The sequence below is a fragment of the Oncorhynchus masou genome, unplaced genomic scaffold (assembly GCF_036934945.1).
Source record: "Oncorhynchus masou masou isolate Uvic2021 unplaced genomic scaffold, UVic_Omas_1.1 unplaced_scaffold_1111, whole genome shotgun sequence".
NCBI lineage: Eukaryota > Metazoa > Chordata > Actinopteri > Salmoniformes > Salmonidae > Oncorhynchus > Oncorhynchus masou.
Window position 1 is genome coordinate 53,414 of NW_027000836.1, and position 22,424 is coordinate 75,837.

A 22,424-nucleotide genomic window follows, 5' to 3' on the forward strand; every position below is an offset into this window, starting at 1 on the left:
GTCGAGCTTCTCAACAGATTTATAAGATGTAGAATGTAATAACATATAGATATTTAGGCTATCATTGCATTTGAACTAACGTCTGTCCAGTTAATGTAGGAAAATGATCATTCCTCCTCTTCCTCCCCATCATCGCCCTCCACTGCAACAAGCCTTGGTGTTTAACCTCGTTATAATGGACGCATTACATTTTCAAAACAAATTAACATTCAATGATATAAAACTAAAACAGGTTAATTAAGTTACCAATTCATTTTTGCCATGTGATGTGTATAATACGTTTTTCATTTCTTAGTAAGAAAAAGCCAAAGGCCACTTTTCAGGTTTTGAAAATGTTTATTTCCAAAATAATTGTATTTACATAATTACAGTTTTTCAGGAGAGAGTGAGGACTTAAAAATGCCACTGAAACACCCCAAGATGAGGACTGACTATTTCACTGATGCAGTCAACAAAACATCTTGATTTAATATATCTTGATATTGGATAGTTAAATTTTCCAAGTGCAAAACTTCACTTTGAATATTTAGGACATTTTACAGAGCATTCAGGATATAGTTGGACCATTTCCGAATTTCAAAAAACATTTTACAACCATATCAACACCGATTTAAAAACCAAGTCAATCCTTCCATTAGAAGCAAATCTGAACCTTGATAGTAATTTATCCATAGAAATCGTCTCCAAGTCAGTGATGACATAATTTGGGGACTGGTAGACAGTGTACCCATGCCTAGGTTAAAAGATTCCCATCTTCAACCTAGACCCATGCCAGGAAGTACAAGTAGGAAGTGTACCCTTCAATTGGGGCTGGGATGTCAACTCAACTGACAATACAGAAAACAATACATGCCATTGTATGAGTCGCATCATTTGAATAAAATGTTTCACGTTACCGTGGCAACCCAGCATTTGATAGAACATTCCAAAATACCATGGAAATGATTGAGTCACAATCAGGCAGCCATTGTGAGTGTCCCAGTCAAATGACCAGGGTTAGAGCTTCTATTCCTATGAATTTATCTTTAAATCTCAAACCACTGACATTAACTTGGAACAAAACGGTGAATAGCAGAAACATAATTTTATGGCTTTGTCCCGTCAGTATCAAACGATGCAATATTGGCATAATCTCTTAGCGTGCTTCATTTGACCTTAATGTACTCATTCACTGTTAATTAAATAAATCTATATCAAAAACATTTAAATATGCCTCATTATTGGGCTAAAACGTAGTGTGACTGTACTGACAAGGCCGGTACAGGATAGGTATAGGTTGGTCTAGATAACCACTGACAAGACAGCCAAACCAAGATGGTGTTCCTGGAAACACTCCTATCCAGATGTCTGACAGAACCACTTCTCTTTTATCCAGGTACTCAATACCTCATATACCAACCTCACTAATTGCTTCCAGGCAGATTAAATGTCAAACCAAAGCCACTGTATTGTGAACATGAATCACCTTCTGGACGTCGATCAAGTGTTTCCCCACTGCTGGGCGTGACCGAGCTCTACAGAACAGCTCATCAACAAACCACGTACAGCCTCAACGGAGACGTGGGAAAACACAAAGTCGGACATCACAGGTCAATCTTCTCTGGTATGGTGAGCGCTGTGCTTGAAGCTGTCGTGGTGCTGGGCAATACACCCAGACCCAGGCTGCTGGAACCAGCTGGCGTTTCCCTAAACACGCTCTCCAGCAGCTCCTCTGGGATAGTTACTGGGACGGCTTCAGCTGGGCCGAGGCCTGAAACCAAGCCTGGGGATACAGTTGGCACTGGGCCAGTAGCCAGGTTAGGCTGGGGGGCTTGAAGGGTGGTGCCCAGTGGGTTGCCTGGCTGGGCCTGAACCTGGGCCAGCCTCTCCAGCTCAGCGTGCTTCCTGCCTCTCCTCTTCCCCAGGACCTTGACGTAGTTGGCAGGTATGAGGCCTGTGGACTGGCCGTCTACACTGGCCAGCAGCCACCCACGCACCCTGGGTTGATGCTCTGCACACAGGGGAGAGAGAGGGAGGATATAACATGGTCATTTAGCAGACTTAGTTAACAGGAACACATTCAGTATGTAACCCATTCTGAATGGCGTTCTGTTGACCTGCCTGCTACAGTGTTAGCTTTCTTCCTCCCAAGGCCTCCAGCACTCTTTCCCCCCGATAACATAGTGGTAACCGCAGTACTTCATTTAGAAATCAGAAGGTGCCGGTACAAAAGTGAGTGCAGAGACAAGGAGGGGGCTCTGAGGTACCAGAGCACATGAGAAAAAAGTGGCCAACAATGCAGTAGATAAATCATACCGTTATACGCACAGTAGAAAATCAAAAACATCGATTTAAGAGGTCTTTGGTAACTAATTGATCTAGGCCTACTGCAAAATTAAACAAACTCTAGTAAATTGTCTAAGTGTGGACCCTACCCTCCTTGTTCTCGTCATTGTGGTTTTACCAGGGCTGCAGTCTACGTCAATTCTCCTCTCTCCCCCCTCCCCTTTGTCAGGGTTCTGACTCAATCTCGTTTCTCAAGTTTGCGTTACACACACACACACACACACACACACTGATATTTCCACCTGTGGTGACATCACAATGGTGACACTGTAGGAGGGATGGCTTCAGAGAGAATCCAGAGAGTATAAATGTTTACTATTCATTTGATTGTTTATTTCACTTTTGTTTATTATCTGTTTCACTTGCTTAGCCAATGCAAAACATGTTTCCAAAGCCAATAAATCCCCTTGAATAGAGAGAGACCCACAAAGAGAGCGAGAGGCAGAAAGAGAGAAAGCGTGGGCTGATGTGAAACATGGTCACCGTACGTGTGTGTGGGGGTGTGACACTTGTGGGCTGTCAAAACCGTTAATGCATGTGTGTGTGTGTGTGTGTGTGTGTGTGTGTTGGGGGGGGAGACCTATATCTCTGTGTGTGGATGAGTAGGTCTAACAGTCTGTGGGTTGTATCCGTGACGTTTCTAACCACCCTAACTAAGCACTACCTGCGTGTGAGGCTGGGGGAACCTCCCACGTGCCCCATGTCAGAGCCCAAACACTCTGCTACTACGGACTACAGAGAAGGTGTTAAGGGTAGATGTCTTGTAAGATACACTCCAACGCACCACTGTGTTACAGGAGAACACCGTTCTCAAACACGCACCTGATGCCAACGGTTTTTAATAAAGCGACAGACATGGATATTCAAGAACTTAGAAAGGAGGGAATATCTGAAGGTGCAATAGGATTGTGTCTCACTGCCTTTGGACAGTAGAAGAAGAAATGCTGGTTTCACTGACATACCAGGAAATCTTAGATTTTTTTTTTCTATGGACAGATTGTTTCTGTAGGCTATTAAAAAGGAAGGGCTATGGAAAACATCCAGGTTTCAAAACAATGATATGGTTCGCTAGGCATCACATATACCAATTATTTAGGTTATGGAAATAATAGAATGTCATTCTTAACGTTGGGCAAATAGACCCATTAGAATGAACATTTAAAGATGCTGCATGGTGTGGTGGTTCATTTCTGGATGATCAAATGAGCAGACAAACACATGTCAGAGTTACACAAACTAAATCTTTATTAGTGAGAGCTTTGCAATAGCTGGTCAACGAATCACCCGTAGGTGATTCGTTGAGCCCCCCCCCCGAGAGAAAAGTACAAAGGTCTTCATTAGCTAAGATTACAACCCTTTCAACCTACATGACGAACAGATATATAGAATGGGTCACAAGGTTAAGATTTGTATGAAAGAAATCTATAATTCACAGCAAACTGTATCTGCTGTGAAAACAGTTTATTGTGCAGAGACGAGTGTCTGGAGCCATCTCTTCCTGGTACGGTATAGAACAGAAACATTTACTCATGCTCTGGAATGCTCTTTAGGTTTTATCACCCAAAATACATTGTAAGTCTCCTGTCAGTGTTATCTCCCATCCTCAGTAGAACACACACAATAGTTATAAGAATCCTCTATTGTGTTGTATAAAACAACCATTTGATGCAATAAAAAGTATTACAAGATAATCTTGCAATACTCCATCAAACCGACATCTGAATTGGCCGTGCAGCATTTACGGTGAAATGGCCGCATTTATACTTGCACTTCGCTACCTTGGCCGGCGACCTTAACGCAGGCAAACTTAAATCCATTCTACATCATTTCTACCAGCATGTCAAATGTGCAATCAGATCAAAAAAAAAAAAAAAAGATTTGTAAAAATTTTTTTTTTTACTTTAGACCTTTACTCGCCCTCCATTGGGCAAATCTGACCATAATTATATCCTCCTGATCCTGCTTACAAGCAAAAACTAAAGCAGGGAGGAACAGTGGCTCGCTCAAAATGGAAATGGTCAGATGAAGCAGATTCTAAGCTACAGGACTTTTTTGCTAGCACAGACTGGAATACGTTCCCGGGATTCATCCAATGGCATTGAGGAGTATACCACCTCACCAATAAGTGCATCTATGACATTGTCTCCACAGTGACCGTACGTACATATCCCAACCAGAAGCCATGGATTACAGGCAACTTCCGCACCGAGCTAAAGGCTAGACCTGCCGCTCTCAAGGAGCGGGACACAAATTCGGACACTTAAAAGAAATTCCGGTACACCCTCAGATGAACAAACAGGCAAAGCGTCAATACTACCACACCGGCTCTGACGCGCGTCTGATGTGGCTTGCCACGGACTACAAAGAAAGACCCAGCCACAAGTAGCCCAGTGACGTGAGCCTACCAGACAGGCTAAATGCCTTTTATGCTCACTTTGAGGCAAGCAACACTGAGGCATGTATGAGAGCACCAGCTGTTCCGGACAACTGTGTGATCAGGCTCTCCGTAGCCGGTGTGTGTGTAAAACCTTGAAACATTCACAAGGCCGGGGGGCCAGACGGATTACAAGGGCATGTACTCAAAGCATGCACAGACCACCAGAAAGTGTTTTCACTGACATTTCAACCTCTCCCGACCCCGTATACAACCCCTCCCCGACCCCGTAATACAACCCCTCCCCCGTAATACAACCCCTCCCCCGTAATACAACCCCTCCCCCGTAATACAACCCCTCCCCCGTAATACAACCCCTCCCCCTCCCCCGTATATATTGCCAACATGTTGCAAGCAGACCAGTCCCTGTGTCCAAAAACGCAATGGTAACCTGCCTAAATGACCACCACCCCATAGCACTCACCTCTGTAGCCATGAAGTGCTTTGAAAGGCTGGTCATGGCTCACATCAACACCATCATCCCAGGAAACCCTAGACCCACTCCAATTCACATTCCGCCCCAACAGATCATGCAATCTCTATTGCACTCCACACTGCCCTTTCCCACCTGGACAAAAGGAACACCTACATGAGAATGCTGTTCATTGACTACAGCTTAGCGTTCAACACCATAGTGATGAGCTTTGTGGGCTCCAAGTTAACCTGTTAAATCTATGGGGGCGCTATTTCATTTTTTAGATAAAAAGGACGTGCCCGTTTTAAGCGCAATATTTTGTCACAAAAAGATGCTTGACTATGCATATAATTGATAGCTTTGGAAAGAAAACACTGACGTTTCCAGAACTGCAAAGATATTGTCTGTGAGTGCCCCAGAACAGAAGCTACAGGCAAAACCAAGATGAAACTGCAACCCGGAAATGAGCAGGATTTTTGAGGCTCTGTTTTTCATTTGAAAATCTGAGATGACAGTGTTGTTAACTTCTTGGAACTCTAGGGGCGCAATTTCATTTTTGGATGAAAAACGTTCCCGTTTTAAACAAGATATTTTGTCACAAAAAGATGCTCGACTATGCATATAATTGCTACTGTTCAAAAGAAAACACTGACGTGTCCAGAAATACAAAGATCTTCTCTGTGCGTGCCCTTTAACGTGAGCTTCAGGCAAAACCAAAATGAGATGGCATCCAGGAAATGACAAGGATTTTTGAGGCTCTGTTTGTCATGATCTCCTTATATGGCTGTGAACGCAAGAGGAATGAATCAACCCTCTCTGTCGTTTCCCCAAGGTGTCTGCAGCATTGTGACGTATTTGTAGGCAGATCGTTGGAAGATTGACCATAAGAGACCACATTTACCACGTGTCCGCCCGGTGTCCTGCGCCGAAATTGGTGCGCAAAAGTCACCTGCCAGTATTTTTCCAAGGAATACAGAGAGGAAAGCAAGCTTCCACGAACTGCATGTCAATGAAGAGATATGTGAAAAAACACCTTGAGGACTGATTCCAAACAACGTTTGCCATGTTTCGGTCGATATTATGTAGTTAATCCGGAAAAAGTTTTACGTTGTAGGTGACTGCATTTTCGGTTCGTTTCAGTAGCCAGGCGCAATGTAGAAAACGGAACGATTTCTCCTACACACAGACGCTTTCAGGAAACACTGCGCATTTGGTATGTGGCTGGGAGTCTCCTCATTGAAAACATCAGAAGCTCTTCAAAGGTAAATGATTTTATTTATTTGGTTATCTGGCTTTTGTGAAAATGTTGCGTGCTACATGCTACACAAAATGCTATGCTAGCTTTGCATACTCTTACACAAATTAGTCCATTTCTATGGTTCAAAAGCATATTTTGAAAATCTGAGATGACAGTGTTGTTAAGAAAAGGCTAAGCTTGAGAGCAAACGCATTATTTTAATTTTATTTGCGATTTTCAGAAATCGTTAACGTTGCGTTATGCTAATGAGCCTGAGGCTTTAGTCACGATCCCGGATCCGGGATGGGGAGTTTCAAGAGGTTAACAAAAGTATAAGCTTGAGAGCAAATATATTTATTTCATTTCATTTGCGATTTTCATGAATAGTTAACGTTGCGTTACGCTAATGAGCTTGAGGCTATAAATAGAATCCCGGATTGCTCGACGCAAGAAGTTAAGGACCCTGGGACTGAGCACCTCCCTCTGCAACTGGATTCTGGACTTCCTGACAGGCCTCCCCCAGGTGGTAAAGGTAGGCAACAACATCTGCCACGATGCTCCTCAACACTGGGACCCCTCAGGTGTGTGTGTTTAGTCCCCTCCTGCACTCCCTGTTCACACACACGACTGCGTGGCCAAGAACGACTCCAACACCATCATCAAGTTTGCTAACGACAACTGTGGCAGGCCCGATCACCGACAATGATGTGACAGCCTATAGGGAGGAGGTCAAAGTCCTGGTAGTGTCGTGCCAGTCTCTCTCTCCCTAAGGAGCCGATCATGGACAACGGGAAAAAGAGGGCCGAACACGCCCCCATTCACATCGACGGGGCTGTAATGGACCGGGTCAAGTGCTTCAAGTTCTTTAGCGTCCACATCACCAACAAACTAACATGGTCCAAGCACACCAAGACTGTTGTGAAGAGGGCATGACAACACCTCTTCCCCCTCAGGAGACTGAAAAGATTTAGCTTGGGGCCTCAGAAAGTCCTACAGCCGCACCGTCGAGAGCATCCTGACTGGTGGCAACATTACTACACACAGATCATAACCGTAATGTTAGCTGGCGAGCCAACCGTCTAACGTCAGCTAGCTAGCTAACAGTAAGCTTTAACTTGCAATGAAAACTGACAAAATTAGAAACTTATATCTGAAACTGTAGCTGGACTCTCTATCCGTATACGTGGATGAACGCTTCACGGCAGACTGCAAGCATTTCGTTTTACTTTATATATAAAAAAAAAGTTTATGATCAAACGGCTCTCCTGTGAAGTAGTGACCCGCGACATACATCTAGTTTCCTGAAATGGGGTCACCTGTGGTATTCTAGAGAATATGGCTCCATCTCGCTGCCCTGAACCGAATGCACACTGTAAAATGTGCAACGCATTTCTGCCTCGCGCTGCAACACTTCCTGTCTAGGTGTTGCAAGTGAAGAGGTGAATGACAGGTTCATTTTTAGAAGCGTTGCACACGGGCATAAAAGTTTAATTTACTTGAAACCCTTGTCCTTGTGTTTTCTTGGCTATTTACATTGTTTTGTTCACAAGCTTGGTTGTTATTCTATATTGGAGTTTCAACTGCTAGGGATACTAGTCAGACTATGGTTGGAGTCCAAACACAAAGTAGACAGCCCTCAGCCATAAACCCTCAGCCTTTGAATGACATTTTACATCGTCACAGCCGAGTGTACCTCAGCTATGTTGCCTAAAATGACACTGCGAGGCCACCAGAATTTGACACGTGACTACAGTTTGCATTGAATTGTGGGTCATATCAACACACCAAAAGTTATCAAAGTAGTTCACTCGCTCCCTCGAGCTAAATCGATGGCCGAGTGGGTAACGTTTGTGAATTGGACCTGCACTTAAGATGGCAATCAAACTGCATCTGTTTTCGACAGGGATTCCCCTGAGGGAAGTGGCTAGCGCGAGGACGGAGTGGGTTTGGACTGCAGCGCTCCATCTCACAGGCACAAACAAGTCTCATCACCACTGTATTTCTGTCTACATCGAGTCGCTGACAGTTGATACCTGCAAAAATGAAAATTCTTAAAACCCTCACCTTTATAATAAATGTTAATCTAATACAACCACCGACCGTTTCCTCGTATCGACTGACAGCGACTAGATGTAGTAAAGAGGAACACTCCACCCACTCTCGTCTCCGCTCAACTACGTCGATGTGAAGTTACGGACAAACATAGCCGATTCAACTCATCGAAAGCTTGATGACTAGCTAACAAGTTGATTGAGGTGTCCAGGGCTACAATAAAATAGGTGAGCTGTTGGGAGTAGTGGAGGCCTGGAGTTGATTGAGGTGTCCAGGGCTACAATAAAACAGGTGAGCTGTTGGGAGTAGTGGAGGCCTGGAGTTGAATGAGGTGTCCGGGGCTACAATAAAACAGGTGAGCTGTTGGGAGTAGTGGAGGCCTGGAGTTGAATGAGGTGTCCAGGGCTACAATAAAACAGGTGAGCTGTTGGGAGTAGTGGAGGCCTGGAGTTGAATAAGGTGTCCAGGGCTACAATAAAACAGGTGAGCTGTTGGGAGTAGTGGAGGCCTGGAGTTGAATGAGGTGTCCAGGGCTACAATAAAACAGGTGAGCTGTTGGGAGTAGTGGAGGCCTGGCGTTGACACACTAGGTTAGAGCAGGGTGCTGGTTGGATCCCTCTCTCTCCTCATAGTTTCTTACCTTTAGGAGCCAGGTTGAGCATGTCTCCAGCATTCAGTGAGAGCTCCTCCTCCGACGCAGCTGTGAAGTCATACTCCGCCCTGGCGACCACATGGTCATCCTCCCCACTAGCCCAGTTGGTGGCTGCATAGGGATTTAATCAATCAAAATGTAATTATATAGTCCTTGTAGGGAATACTAATGAAGTAAAAAATGTAAAGACATCCTTTTGGTAAGGTGCTGATTAATGTAACAAAAAAAAAATGTATCTAGCACACTCATCTTTCTTATGAGCATACACAGAGCCAGATTAGCAGTGTATGTTCAGATAAACCCTGACCCATCTGTTTGAGGTCGCAAAACTGTGGTTAACAAACAGGCAGTCAGAGACAAAGGACATTCAGAAGAGCTCACACACAGACAGTAAGGAGCCTCACCGCTCTCCTCGGGCCCCTGGGCAGAGCTCAGCAGCTTCCAGATGAGATAGGGCCCTCCTAGGACAACGGCCAGAAAAAGGAAGATGGGCCACGACTTGACCGCTCCGGCTCTGGGGTCTTCCATTGCGGCTCCAGCACCTCTGGTCGCCAGAACAGCTCCTTCACTGTCTGCCCACAGGTCCTCCACCTCACCGTCCCGCCTCAGCCCCAGCATCCTCTGTATGCGGCGGTACAGGTAGCGCAGGGTGCGCACCAGGGCAAAGGCCGACAGAACCTTGGTAAAGTGCATCCGTAACCGTGTCAGGTGGTTGGCTACATCCAGCACGGCTCGGAAGCTGTTGTAGACGGCCGAGAAGGTGGCGTCCATCATCATGCTGACCGAGGTGAAGGCCTGGACGATGCTCTCGATGGACTGGAAGGCGCCGCGGCTGCTCTCCTCTGCCTGTTGGACAAACCGACTGGGCGCCACTTCTTCACCACCGGCTTGGCCGAAGCGGCTGTAGCCCAGGCTCCCACCAAGTCCACCACCGAGCCCCCCTCCCATGCCATAGCCACCACTGTAGGGACTGTAGGGGCTGTATGCTCCACCGTAGAGGCTGGAGCTACCATAGGGGTTGTATGATGAGCCAGGGAAGGAGCCGTAGGAGGGACGGTAGGACTGGATGGACTGGACAGGGCGAGGGGGGACAGGGGGCACCATGCGGGTCAAGACTGGAGGACCGGCGGGACCAGAGAGGCCGGGGGTGGAGGGACCTGGTGGGGCAAAGTCAGTCGACCTGGTGGATTGGAAAGAACAGCATAACTTATAAAACAGTGAAAATTCAATTAAATCACGTGTTCGTGTTGTCAAAACGTAATTATTATTATTTATTTTTTAAACGCCTCAAAACTAGTTTCCTTTGGTTTCGAAGTTAAAGAGAAGTCTGAGCAATCTAGGAGTGTTGCAATGGGTTACGTCTCTATTAGCTAACCTTAGCTAGATAACAAAACAAACGACATGCCAGTTACAGGTAACGACGTTAACGTAACGTTAGTAGCTAACTACATTGGAACTCGGTGGGCACTTTTGGTTGAGTTATTATCCAATAACAGTCCAATACTAAACTATTGTCAAATATTGAAATCTAGCTAGTTCTGTCCGCTAGGCAAACGCAAAACAACAAACTCCGACCTAGTTAGGGCCTAGATTAGAGGCTAACGCTAGCTAGCTAACTCGTACATAGTTAGTCCATAGACAACAACTCGTCAAGTAAGCAATAACTTGTTTACCGATAGTTAACTGGTGCACTCATGGCTGCTCCTGGAATCCGCCTTTCCCATGGTTTAGGAGGAGGCTGCGATGCCATCGTACAAATTGTCTGAAGTTACACCGTTTTTAACCGTTTTCCCTTCACTTCCCCCGTAGTAACTAGCAAATTGCTACATATCTAGCTCCATGGCTGGCTCCTGTGTGCCAGACCAAAATAATCAATAAGACGATACGGAAAACGTTTGAAACAATGCATAATTGGTTTAAAAGCATAACGCCAGAGAGGATTTCTTTTACAACGCATTTTATATTGTATTTTTATTCTTACTGGGCAAGTTTAACGACTCTGAAGTCAGCAATTGTGTTGTATCTTTTCGGCGTTGATTAGTAGAGCCTAGAAGGCTTCGTCTCCATTGCATTATTCCGTTCCAAGTCGTCCCGAGGCTGATGGAGATAAAACTAAAGTATCAAAGATGGGGTGGGACAGTTTTTTCAACCGAGAGAACTGGGAGCGAAAATACGCAACACCATTGGTGTATTTGACTGACAGAACCAATACTAATACAACATTTACCACATTTATTGTCCATGTCTTTTATTTTTTATTTTTTTAAACAACAAATCAATACAGAAAGTACATGAGGGAACACAAGTATATATAGATTTTAAACAATGGACAATCGAGCTAGGGGGTACAATATCACATTACAATTACACAAGGACCTTAAGGGACATACATTCACTTACAATTCTAACATATTTTTTGTTAGTAGAGTATTTAACTGTCTTAAAATACAGTTCAATATCTTTTTGCAGGATAAGAAAATGTGTTTTTTCTGTTTGTACATTTACATTTGTGTTTATGAAATTTGGCCAAAAGGATAATGAAATTAATTACATAAAAATGTTTCAGCTTATTTATATCGAACGTAAAGAATCCAAGCAGAGCATCTCTATACAATAGTGTAAAATCTTCATAAATGTGTTCAATTATAAATCTAATGATGTCTTGCCACAGTTTTCTGTGGCAGTTCACTGTTTCTGGGTGGTCATTACAAAAGGAGCAATTTGAGTTGATCTTTTCCTTAAACGTCTTCATGTAGTGGTTGGCAGGATAATATTCATGAATAATTTTAAAGGAAACTTCCTTAATTTTGTTAACAAGTAGGTATGTGTGTGGCAACATCCAAACTTTTTTTCCAACAGATATGATCAATAAATCCATTCAAATAAGGCATGACAAGGTTCGCATCGCTCTGTTGTTGAATGGACCAAAAGAGAAACAAATCTTTCCTACTGATGAGTCAACAGGGTCAGTAGAAGCTCGGCTCTGAGGGTCTTGACACGTTCCTGAGTAACAGAGCAACACCAGAGGTAATGGTGGCTGAAACAATGGCAACATGTTTAGGTGTTACAGGGACCCTGTAAAGGGATAAGAATTCCTTAGAACCGAGTAGCAGACCCTCTGCATTTACCAGTTGGCTCACCAATAGGATATTATTTCGGAACTAATATTAAAAAAACAAAAAAGAAAGTATTTTTATACAATATATCCCGATTATTCCATGTATAATATCTGTGTGGAGAAAAATTGTTCATAAATTAAGGACCATGACAAGAAAACCTGCCGATGAAAAGCAGAAAGTTTCACTGGAATTTTGTCAATATTATAATTGCAAAACAACATGAAGTTAAGGCCACCAAAAGTAGAGAAGACATGATGAAGAATAAAATTCCACATAGAAGTGGGTCTTCTTAGGAATTGTTTTATCCAATTGATCTTAATAAAAGTATTATTTAAAGTAGTAAAGTCCAGCCCACCATTCTCAGTGTTCATTACAACAGTTTTCCTAATGTAATGGGTACGGTTTCTCCACAGAAAGTTGAAAAGCATCTGGTCTATCTCCTTGCTTATTTTACTGTCAAGATATAAAGATAGAGCACCATATGTTAGTCTAGAGATGCCTTCAGCCTTGGTTATTAGGACTCTACCTTTTAAAGATAAGTCCCTCTGTAGCCATTGATTTAGCTTCTTCTGGGAATTTTTAATAAGAGGGTTAAAATTTAGTAAGCCTTTAGACTTTTGATCCTATGTAATGGTTGTGCCTAAATATGTATTTTATTGTCCATGTCAAATGATCTCAATCGTTAAATTTTTTAAAATATAAAACGAGGTCTATTTTTTTAATAGATCATTGTATTATTTATGATATTCCGAATGTCTGTCATGGTTTTCTGTAGGTGAAAGAGAGTCGGACCAAAAAGCGGCGTGTCTATTACGATCCATGTTTAATAAAACTGAAGTAAACACGAATCAATATGAAAAAACAATAAACAATACACGAAAACAGCCTAATACTGGTGCAAACTAACACACGACAGACCTAAGGACAAAAGGACAATCACCCACAAAACCCAACACCAAACAGGCTACCTAAATATGGTTCCCAATCAGAGACAATGACTAACACCTGCCTCTGATTCAGAACCATATCAGGCCAAACACAGAAACAGACACACAACATAGAATGCCCACTCAGATCACACCCTGACCAAACAAAACATATAAACATACAAAGCAAACTATGGTCAGGGTGTGACAATGTCAGACTGCTATTTTACTTTGCTGTTAACGATGCAAAAAAATCGAGACAATACTAATACTGTCCAGAGAAGTGTTTTGTTTTCCTAGACATTTTAAAAATCAAACAGACATAATTCACATGTAGAAAGAACATTTATTTCAATAAACAGACTGAGCAAACTTGTACAAACATTCAGGAATCTATTCAGGAATCAAATTACAGAGATAAAGAATAAGGGCTTGTTTGGATTGAACCAATTTCAAAGATTGTTTATTTCACTTTACCTTGTTTAAGAAATCAATAAATGAGGTAGTTAAAAAAAACAATTATGATCAAGTTATACATACTGTACATTTCCTGTCCGCCATTAGAAAACCAAACGGATAAACGTTAAAGTGCGTATGAATAGATCATTATGTAATTTAGTACTGAAATGCATCCCAAAAGGCTTTAGAAGGTTGACATGGGGAAAAAAATAATTCTGCGTTTCAATATCTGATTTACAAAACACACAATGGTTAAAGTCAAAGTTGAATCTCTGTCTTATGAAATCATAACATGGGTAAATGTCATTCATTGTTTTGAGATCAAGATCTTTAGCTTTAGGTGAAAAAGGAAACTGATCTAGTTCTTATTCTGACCATAGAACTAGTGAAGTCTTGTAAGATACTTCATTTTCAAATGTGAAGGGAAACGCTCTGCAGTAAGATTTGTTCTTCAGACTAACATTTATAAGGATAGCTAATAACTCAGCAGCAAGAATAAACAGTAATGGTGAGCTGGGACATCCTTGACGAATTCCTCTCTTCACTCAAATCATTTAGATGTTCCATGTTGAAGAGATGCTGAACTATTATTACCATCATATAACATTCCAATCACCTTTACACTGTTTTCACCTAAACCTACATATTCCCGTGTTTGTTACATACATGGGTGTTCAATCTTATCAAAGCTTTATAAAAATAAATCAAATAAAACCATCATCAATCATTTGTCTGTAATCTAATAGGTCAGATTGAGTATCAGTAATAATGTCATGCCCTCTTTCAGTCTGTTATCTATGACGTGGGTAAACATCTTGTCATCTACATTAAAGTCACAGGGGGCAGATTGTCTTTATATATCATCTTTACCAGGTTTAGGTATAAGGTTTGTAAACCCTTTAATTGTTGGCAATATACCATAATTTGGTTGGGGGACCCCCCCCCCCCCACCAAGAGGGCAAAACATTTTAGTGGCCCACCTCTTGACTGTGGAGAGAACATTTTTAGTTTTAAAGCTAATTTATTACAATTCTACACGTTTTGCCAATGGGTGGAGAGAAAATGTAGAAATTTTATTTTAAAATGATCCAGTTTTACTTATTTTGCAATAGGGCAGAGAAAGTTATTTGCAGTTTTAAAGCCAATTTCCTTAAATTCTACCAATTTTGCCGTGGAGAGAAAGTTTTGCAGTTTTAAAGCTAATTTCCTGCAATTTTACGTATTTTACCATTACTTATTCTATGATATCTGAGTGAGAGTATCTAACAAAGAGGGGGCCCCCTGGATATCAGGGCCCCTGGGCACGTGCCCTGTGTGCACGGTCCATAACTAGCTAGACTAACAAAAAATTGTCAGTAACTGTCAGTGACTGACGAAACAAGATCAAAACTGCCGATGCACAAACAGAGTAAAGAAGGATTTCTTAAGTATTGAGGCAATTGAGACGTGGATCGTGTATGTGTGCCCTATCGAGGGTGAATGGGCAAGACAAAACATTAAAGTGGCGTTGTATGGTCGTAGGTACCAGGCACACCGGTTTGTGTCAAGAACTGCTACTCTGCTGGGTTTTTCACACGCAACAGTTTCCTGTGTGTATCAAGAATGGTCCACCACCCAAAGGACATCCAGCCAACTTGACACAACTGTGGGAAGCATTGGAGTCAATATGGGCTAGCAACATTGTGGAATGCTTTCAACACCAACAAATTGAGGCTGTTCTGAGGGCAAAAAGGGGGGGTGTTCTTAATGTTTTGTACACTCAGTGTATTTATTTTCTGGGGGGGGGCCCTATGCGATGGCTTATGTCACTTATGCCTGAAGCCTGCCCTGCGTAAAATCTTTCACTCACAAAAACCTTTTTTTACTGCTGCTACTTTTATCTTCTGTGACTTCCTGCATCTGTGCAGTAGGCTACAGTTAATTATCATAAAAATTAAACCAACCTTGCTAAAACACAAACTGTCTGGGTCACTCAGTCCTGGCCTACTACTTACTGGTATCCTCTCATGATCCCTCACCCTTGGCCCATCACCCATGTCACATTCTGCTCTGCTCAAACCCTGGCAACCTCAACCTGTCTCATAGCCTAGGCAGCCAATACCTGTCTCACTCGCACAGGACATTTCTGATACCTAGCAAAATGGTCTGCCACCACAATTGCAACAAACTACTTTCTCCTCAGAAATTACACACTCATTTGTGCCATGCCCTCTGGCACACTTCTCACATCTAGGAATCTCCCTCCTACACACTGCTGCAACATGAGTGGCCATAACCATTGGCACCTGAAACACAATATGGGGTACGGAACAAATGGTCTCATGAGATAACTAACATCTCCTAGCATGACTTTATTAGGCAAACACTCAATCAAAATTCAAAAGAATAGACATGGTCTCCTCAGTCTCGTGCTCACCACAGGATCTGCTTCTCACCAAACGGCGTGTTTCAGACACCAGGATCCATCTCCCTACTCAAAGCCATGGAGGGAATCTTTAATAAAGCACTGATATTGTATTTGTAATCCATCTGAGCAAGCTTCACTTCACTTCTCTGACATTAACATTGGCTGTAGCATTTTGGTGTCAATAACAGTTTTATTTAAATCGCTTCAGGGCGTTTTTCAGATGTAAAGTAGTATATTTTCAAAACTGTAAGTACAAAACTCTGAAACTGAGAACACTTGTAATGCCCCTTGTCTTATGTTCAGAATCTTTGATTGTGCATTCATTCGAGTTGAACACATATTTCACCCCTGAGTCATTCATGAAGAGTTGAACACATATTTCACCCCTGAGTCATTCATGAAGAGTTGAACACATATTTCACCCCGGAGTCATTCATGAAGAGTTGAACACATATTTCACCCCTGAGTCATTCATGAAGAGTTGAACACATATTTCACCCCGGAGTCATTCATGAAGAGTTGAACACATATTTCACCCCTGAGTCATTCATGAAGAGTTGAACACATATTTCACCCCGGAGTCATTCATGAAGAGTTGAACACATATTTCACCCCTGAGTCATTCATGAAGAGTTGTCTGTGAAATACCACGAGAGCATCATTTAGTATTTAGCTATAACTTGACACGCAGAATTGGTTTTTACAAACCATATTTGTTGATTCTGACGGCAGATAATGAGCATGTTGTATGTCAGTCTTCCAGTTTCATTGGGATGATAACGGACACACATAGAACCATCAGATAAAGGGGGTTTGTGGGGGCATTGTAAAGCAGTTGGTTAACGTATTGGTGCAGCATTGGAGTAGCACGGTGTGTCTATTCCATAGTTCCAGATCACCTTTTCTATGTGACTTGGCAGCTAATACAGTATCAGCTGTCTCTCTGCTTGGCAACATGAATCAGCTTATAGAGTATCAGCTGTCTCTCTGCTTGGCAACATGAATCAGCTTATACAGTATCAGCTGTCTCTCTGCTTGGCAACATGAATCAGCTTATAGAGTATCAGCTGTCTCTCTGCTTGGCAACATGAATCAGCTTATACAGTATCAGCTGTCTCTCTGCTTGGCAACATGAATCAGCTTATAGAGTATCAGCTGTCTCTCTGCTTGGCAACATGAATCAGCTTATACAGTATCAGCTGTCTCTCTGCTTGGCAACATGAATCAGCTTATAGAGTATCAGCTGTCTCTCTGCTTGGCAACATGAATCAGATTATATAGTATCAGCTGTCTCTCTGCTTGGCAACACGAATCAGCTTATAGAGTATCAGCTGTCTCTCTGCTTGGCAACATGAATCAGCTTATAGAGTATCAGCTGTCTCTCTGCTTGGCAACATGAATCAGCTTATAGAGTATCAGCTGTCTCTCTGCTTGGCAACATGAATCAGCTTATAGAGTATCAGCTGTCTCTCTGCTTGGCAACATGAATCAGCTTATACAGTATCAGCTGTCTCTCTGCTTGGCAATATGAATCAGCTTATACAGTATCAGCTGTCTCTCTGCTTGGCAACATGAATCAGCTTATAGAGTATCAGCTGTCTCTCTGCTTGGCAACATGAATCAGCTTATACAGTATCAGCTGTCTCTCTGCTTGGCAACATGAATCAGCTTATAGAGTATCAGCTGTCTCTCTGCTTGGCAACATGAATCAGCTTATACAGTATCAGCTGTCTCTCTGCTTGGCAACATGAATCAGCTTATAGAGTATCAGCTGTCTCTCTGCTTGGCAACACGAATCAGCTTATAGAGTATCAGCTGTCTCTCTGCTTGGCAACATGAATCAGCTTATAGAGTATCAGCTGTCTCTCTGCTTGGCAACATGAATCAGCTTATAGAGTATCAGCTGTCTCTCTGCTTGGCAACATGAATCAGCTTATAGAGTATCAATGACATTCAGATCATGTGTGGAATGTTACAGTGTTCAGCAGTTATCAAACTATATACGTTAACTAGGCACTCTCATCCATGAATATGCAAGATGACACAGTTTTATACTCAGCTGGCCCCTCCCAGGATTTTATGTTAAATGTTCTACAACAAAGCTTTCTATGTGTCCAACAAGCTTTCTCTACCCTTAACCTTGTGATTACCTGCTTTGTGTGATGTATTGTTGTCTCTTTGTGTTGCCCGTTGTGCCCTTTGTGTTGTTGCCCTTTGTGTTGTTGTCATGTAACCAATAATGTAACATGTAACATGTTATGTGCTGCTACCATGTTGTGCTGCTACCATATTGTGTTGCTACCATGTTGTTGTTATGTTGTGTTGCTACCATGCTGTGTTGTCATGTGTTGCTGCCTTGCTATGTTGTTGTCTTTAGGTCTCTCTTTCTGCAGTGTTGTGTTGTCTCTCTTGTTGTGATGTGTGTTTTGTCCTTTATTTAAATTGTATTTATTTGTAATTTTTAATCCCAGGCCCCCGTCCCCGCAGGAGGCCTTTTGGTAGGTCCTCATTGTAAATAAGAACTTGTTACAGTGCCTTGCGAAAGTATTCGGCCCCCTTGAACTTTGCGACCTTTTGCCACATTTCAGGCTTCAAACATAAAGATATAAAACTGTATTTTTTTGTGAAGAATCAACAACAAGTGGGACACAATCATGAAGTGGAACGACATTTATTGGATATTTCAAACTTTTTTAACAAATCAAAAACTGAAAAATTGGGCGTGCAAAATTATTCAGCCCCTTTACTTTCAGTGCAGCAAACTCTCTCCAGAAGTTCAGTGAGGATCTCTGAATGATCCAATGTTGACCTAAATGACTAATGATGATAAATACAATCCACCTGTGTGTAATCAAGTCTCTGTATAAATGCACCTGCACTGTGATAGTCTCAGAGGTCCGTTAAAAGCGCAGAGAGCATCATGAAGAACAAGGAACACACCAGGCAGGTCCGAGATACTGTTGTGAAGAAGTTTAAAGCCGGATTTGGATACAAAAAGATTTCCCAAGCTTTAAACATCCCAAGGAGCACTGTGCAAGCGATAATATTGAAATGGAAGGAGTATCAGACCACTGCAAATCTACTAAGACCTGGCCGTCCCTCTAAACTTTCAGCTCATACAAGGAGAAGACTGATCAGAGATGCAGCCAAGAGGCCCATAATCACTCTGGATGAACTGCAGAGATCTACAGCTGAGGTGGGAGACTCTGTCCATAGGACAACAATTAGTCGTATATTGCACAAATCTGGCCTTTATGGAAGAGTGGCAAGAAGAAAGCCATTTCTTAAAGATATCCATAAAAAGTGTCATTTAAAGTTTGCCACAAGCCACCTGGGAGACACACCAAACATGTGGAAGAAGGTGCTCTGGTCAGATGAAATCAAAATTGAACTTTTTGGCAACAATGCAAAACGTTATGCTTGGCGTAAAAACAACACAGCTCACCACCCTGAACACACCATACCCACTGTCAAACATGGTGGTGGCAGCATCATGGTTTGGGCCTGCTTTTCTTCAGCAGGGACAGGGAAGATGGTTAAAATTGATGGGAAGATGGATGGAGCCAAATACAGGACCATTCTGGAAGAACCTGATGGAGTCTGCAAAAGACCTGAGACTGGGACAGAGATTTGTCTTCCAACAAGACAATGATCCAAAACATAAAGCAAAATCTACAATGGAATGGTTCAAAAATAAACATATCCAGGTGTTAGAATGGTCAAGTCAAAGTCCAGACCTGAATCCAATCGAGAATCTGTGGAAAGAACTGAAAACTGCTGTATACAAATGCCCTCCATCCAACCTCACTGAGCTTGAGCTGTTTTGCAAGGAGGAATGGGAAAAAATGTCAGTCTCTCGATGTGCAAAACTGATAGAGACATACCCCAAGCGACTTACAGCTGTAATGGCAGCAAAAGGTGGCGCTACAAAGTATTAACTTAAGGGGGCTGAATAATTTTGCACGCCCAATTTTTCAGTTTTTGATTTGTTAAAAAAGTTTGAAATATCCAATAAATGTCGTTCCACTTCATGATTGTGTCCCACTTGTTGTTGATTCTTCACAAAAAAATACAGTTTTATATCTTTATGTTTGAAGCCTGAAATGTGGCAAAAGGTCGCAAAGTTCAAGGGGGCCGAATACTTTCGCAAGGCACTGTATTAACTGACTTGACTAGTTAAATAAAATAAATACATAATCCTGGTTCAGTAGCGTATCCATTTGGAGCAGATCAATTAAGTGATAGTTAAATGTATTATTAACAAATTACAAGAAAATCATATCAAAAGTCAAATTAATATTGCATTTTGAAAAGTGCAATGTGTATTCAAATTGAAAGAGTGATTTGGTGCAGTGAACAAGTGATATTGTGAATTTGTTTGTTACTCAGTCAATTGAAAATGTGCTTGGAGTTTTGAAATGTGAGCCATTTTGATAATCTATTTAGATTCTTGCCCTTAGAGTTCTGAAAATGTACAACGTACTTGAGAAAATTGCACTGAGGATGTGAGTTCCATTAAAGATGTGGTTCCATTGCAGTATTCCATTTCAGCCAGTAGAGGTCGCCCTGAGGCGGATGGAAATTATACTGAAGTATCAAAGGTGGGGGAGTTTTTTTTCAACTGGAAGAGAAAATACACAATTTAGATAGAATAACCGTTGGTGTATTTGACTGACAGAATCAATACTAAGATTACCCAATTCAAAACATTTGATCAACATTTAGCAGATTTATTGTTCATGTCAAATGACTTCCATAATGTTTCTATAAAACAAGGTCTATTTAAAAAATAAAAAATAAAAAAGATCATTGTATTATTTATGGTATTCTGAATGCCAGACTGCGATTTGACTTAGTTTGCTGTAAGCAAAATAAAGACAATACTGTCCAGAGAAGTGTTTTAGTAGTTGTGCAGAAGAGCCATGGTGGTGTGTACAGTAGTTCCCCTTTAACGGTGTTCCTGTAGAAGTAAAAGCAGAAGTGAGCAATGCAGTGTGTGTGTGGTGCATGAGGTCTGCTTGACTATTGTGAAGAGGAGTGATTGACGCTGTAACCTCAAAGAAAGAAGCACGGCTCTTCTTTACAGCCTAGTGAGACGTATGATGATGTGTCATGTGTGGTTTTAGCAGGTGCCGTGTGATGTCAAAATCAAATAACATTTTATTGGTCACGTACACTTATTATCAGATGTTATTGCAGGTGCAGCAGGGTGTTTGTGTTCCTAGCTCCAACAGTGCAGTGATACCTAGCTAAATGTTTGTGTTCCTAGCTCCAACAGTGCAGTGATACCGAGCTAAATGTTTGTGTTCCTAGCTCCAACAGTGCAGTAATACCTAGCTAAATGTTTGTGTTCCTAGCTCCAACAGTGCAGTGATACCGAGCTAAATGTTTGTGTTCCTAGCTCCAACAGTACCTAGCTAAATGTCTGTGGTCCTAGCTCCAACAGTACCTAGCTAAATGTTTGTGGTCCTAGCTCCAACAGTACCTAGCTAAATGTTTGTGGTCCTAGCTCCAACAGTACCTAGCTAAATGTTTGTGTTCCTAGCTCCAACAGTACCTAGCTAAATGTTTGTGGTCCTAGCTCCAACAGTACAGTAATACCTAGTTAAATGTTTGTGTTCCTAGCTCCAACAGTGCAGTAATACCTAGCTAAATGTTTGTGTTCCTAGCTCCAACAGTACCTAGCTAAATGTTTGTGTTCCTAGCTCCAACAGTACCTAGCTAAATGTTTGTGGTCCTAGCTCCAACAGTACCTAGCTAAATGTTTGTGGTCCTAGCTCCAACAGTACCTAGCTAAATGTTTGTGGTCCTAGCTCCAACAGTACAGTAATACCTAGTTAAATGTTTGTGTTCCTAGCTCCAACAGTGCAGTAATACCTAGCTAAATGTTTGTGTTCCTAGCTCCAACAGTACCTAGCTAAATGTTTGTGTTCCTAGCTCCAACAGTGCAGTAATACCTAGCTAAATGTTTGTGTTCCTAGCTCCAACAGTGCAGTAATACCTAGCTAAATGTTTGTGGTCCTAGCTCCAACAGTACCTAGATAAATGTTTGTGTTCCTAGCTCCAACAGTGCAGTAATACCTAGCTAAATGCTGATATTTTTATTTAACCTTTATTTAACTAGGCAAGTCAGTTAAGAACAAATTCTTAGTTACAATGACGGCCTAACAAAAGTCAAAAGGCCTCCTGCGGGGATGGGGGCTGGGATAAAAAATAATAATAAAAAATATAGGACAAAATACATAAAGACAAAGGAGACACCACAACACTACATAAAGAGAGACCTTAGACAACAATATAGCATGGCAGCAACACATCATGGCAGCAACACATCATGGCAGCAACACATCATGGTAGCAACACATCATGGTAGCAACACATCATGGCAGCAACACATC

At 42.0% G+C, this 22,424-nt stretch overlaps 1 protein-coding gene and 1 long non-coding RNA gene across 3 annotated transcripts in view; both read right to left on the minus strand.

The window, feature by feature from the left end:
- Positions 1 to 316: 316 nt before the first annotated feature.
- On the minus strand, positions 317 to 11,219 carry LOC135529171 (peroxisomal membrane protein PEX13-like). 2 transcript variants are annotated; one of them, XM_064958034.1, is made up of 4 exons: positions 11,097 to 11,219; positions 9,520 to 10,295; positions 9,104 to 9,226; positions 317 to 1,990 (listed from the first exon to the last, which is right to left on the minus strand). In XM_064958034.1, the coding sequence occupies exons 2-4, from the start codon at positions 10,217 to 10,219 to the stop codon at positions 1,584 to 1,586; spliced, it is 1,230 nt and encodes a 409-aa protein (XP_064814106.1). In that variant the 5' UTR covers positions 10,220 to 10,295; positions 11,097 to 11,219; the 3' UTR covers positions 317 to 1,583. The 2 variants fall into 2 exon arrangements, with proteins under 2 accessions (XP_064814106.1, XP_064814105.1); XM_064958033.1 differs by lacking the exon at positions 11,097 to 11,219 and adding an exon at positions 10,789 to 11,034.
- A 2,273-nt stretch (positions 11,220 to 13,492) lies between these two features.
- Positions 13,493 to 22,424, minus strand: part of LOC135529166 (uncharacterized) — a 28,784-nt gene continuing 19,852 nt past the window's right edge. The window contains exons 2-3 of the long non-coding RNA XR_010453664.1: positions 20,510 to 20,647; positions 13,493 to 16,663 (exon numbers count right to left, since the gene is read on the minus strand). This is a non-coding gene — a long non-coding RNA (uncharacterized LOC135529166). The remainder of the gene's footprint in view (positions 16,664 to 20,509; positions 20,648 to 22,424) is intronic.

Excerpts from the sequence above, each read along its gene's own strand:
- LOC135529171 (XM_064958033.1), bottom strand. The coding sequence starts at position 10,865 with ATGGCATCGCAGCCTCCTCCTAAACCATGGGAAAGGCGGATTCCAGGA. Across the intron at positions 9,227-9,519 it reads CCAGGGGCCCGAGGAGAGCG|CCACCAACTGGGCTAGTGGG; the intron begins GTGAGGCTCCTT and ends ATCCCTATGCAG. Across the intron at positions 1,991-9,103 it reads GCTCAACCTGGCTCCTAAAG|AGCATCAACCCAGGGTGCGT; the intron begins GTAAGAAACTAT and ends CCCTGTGTGCAG.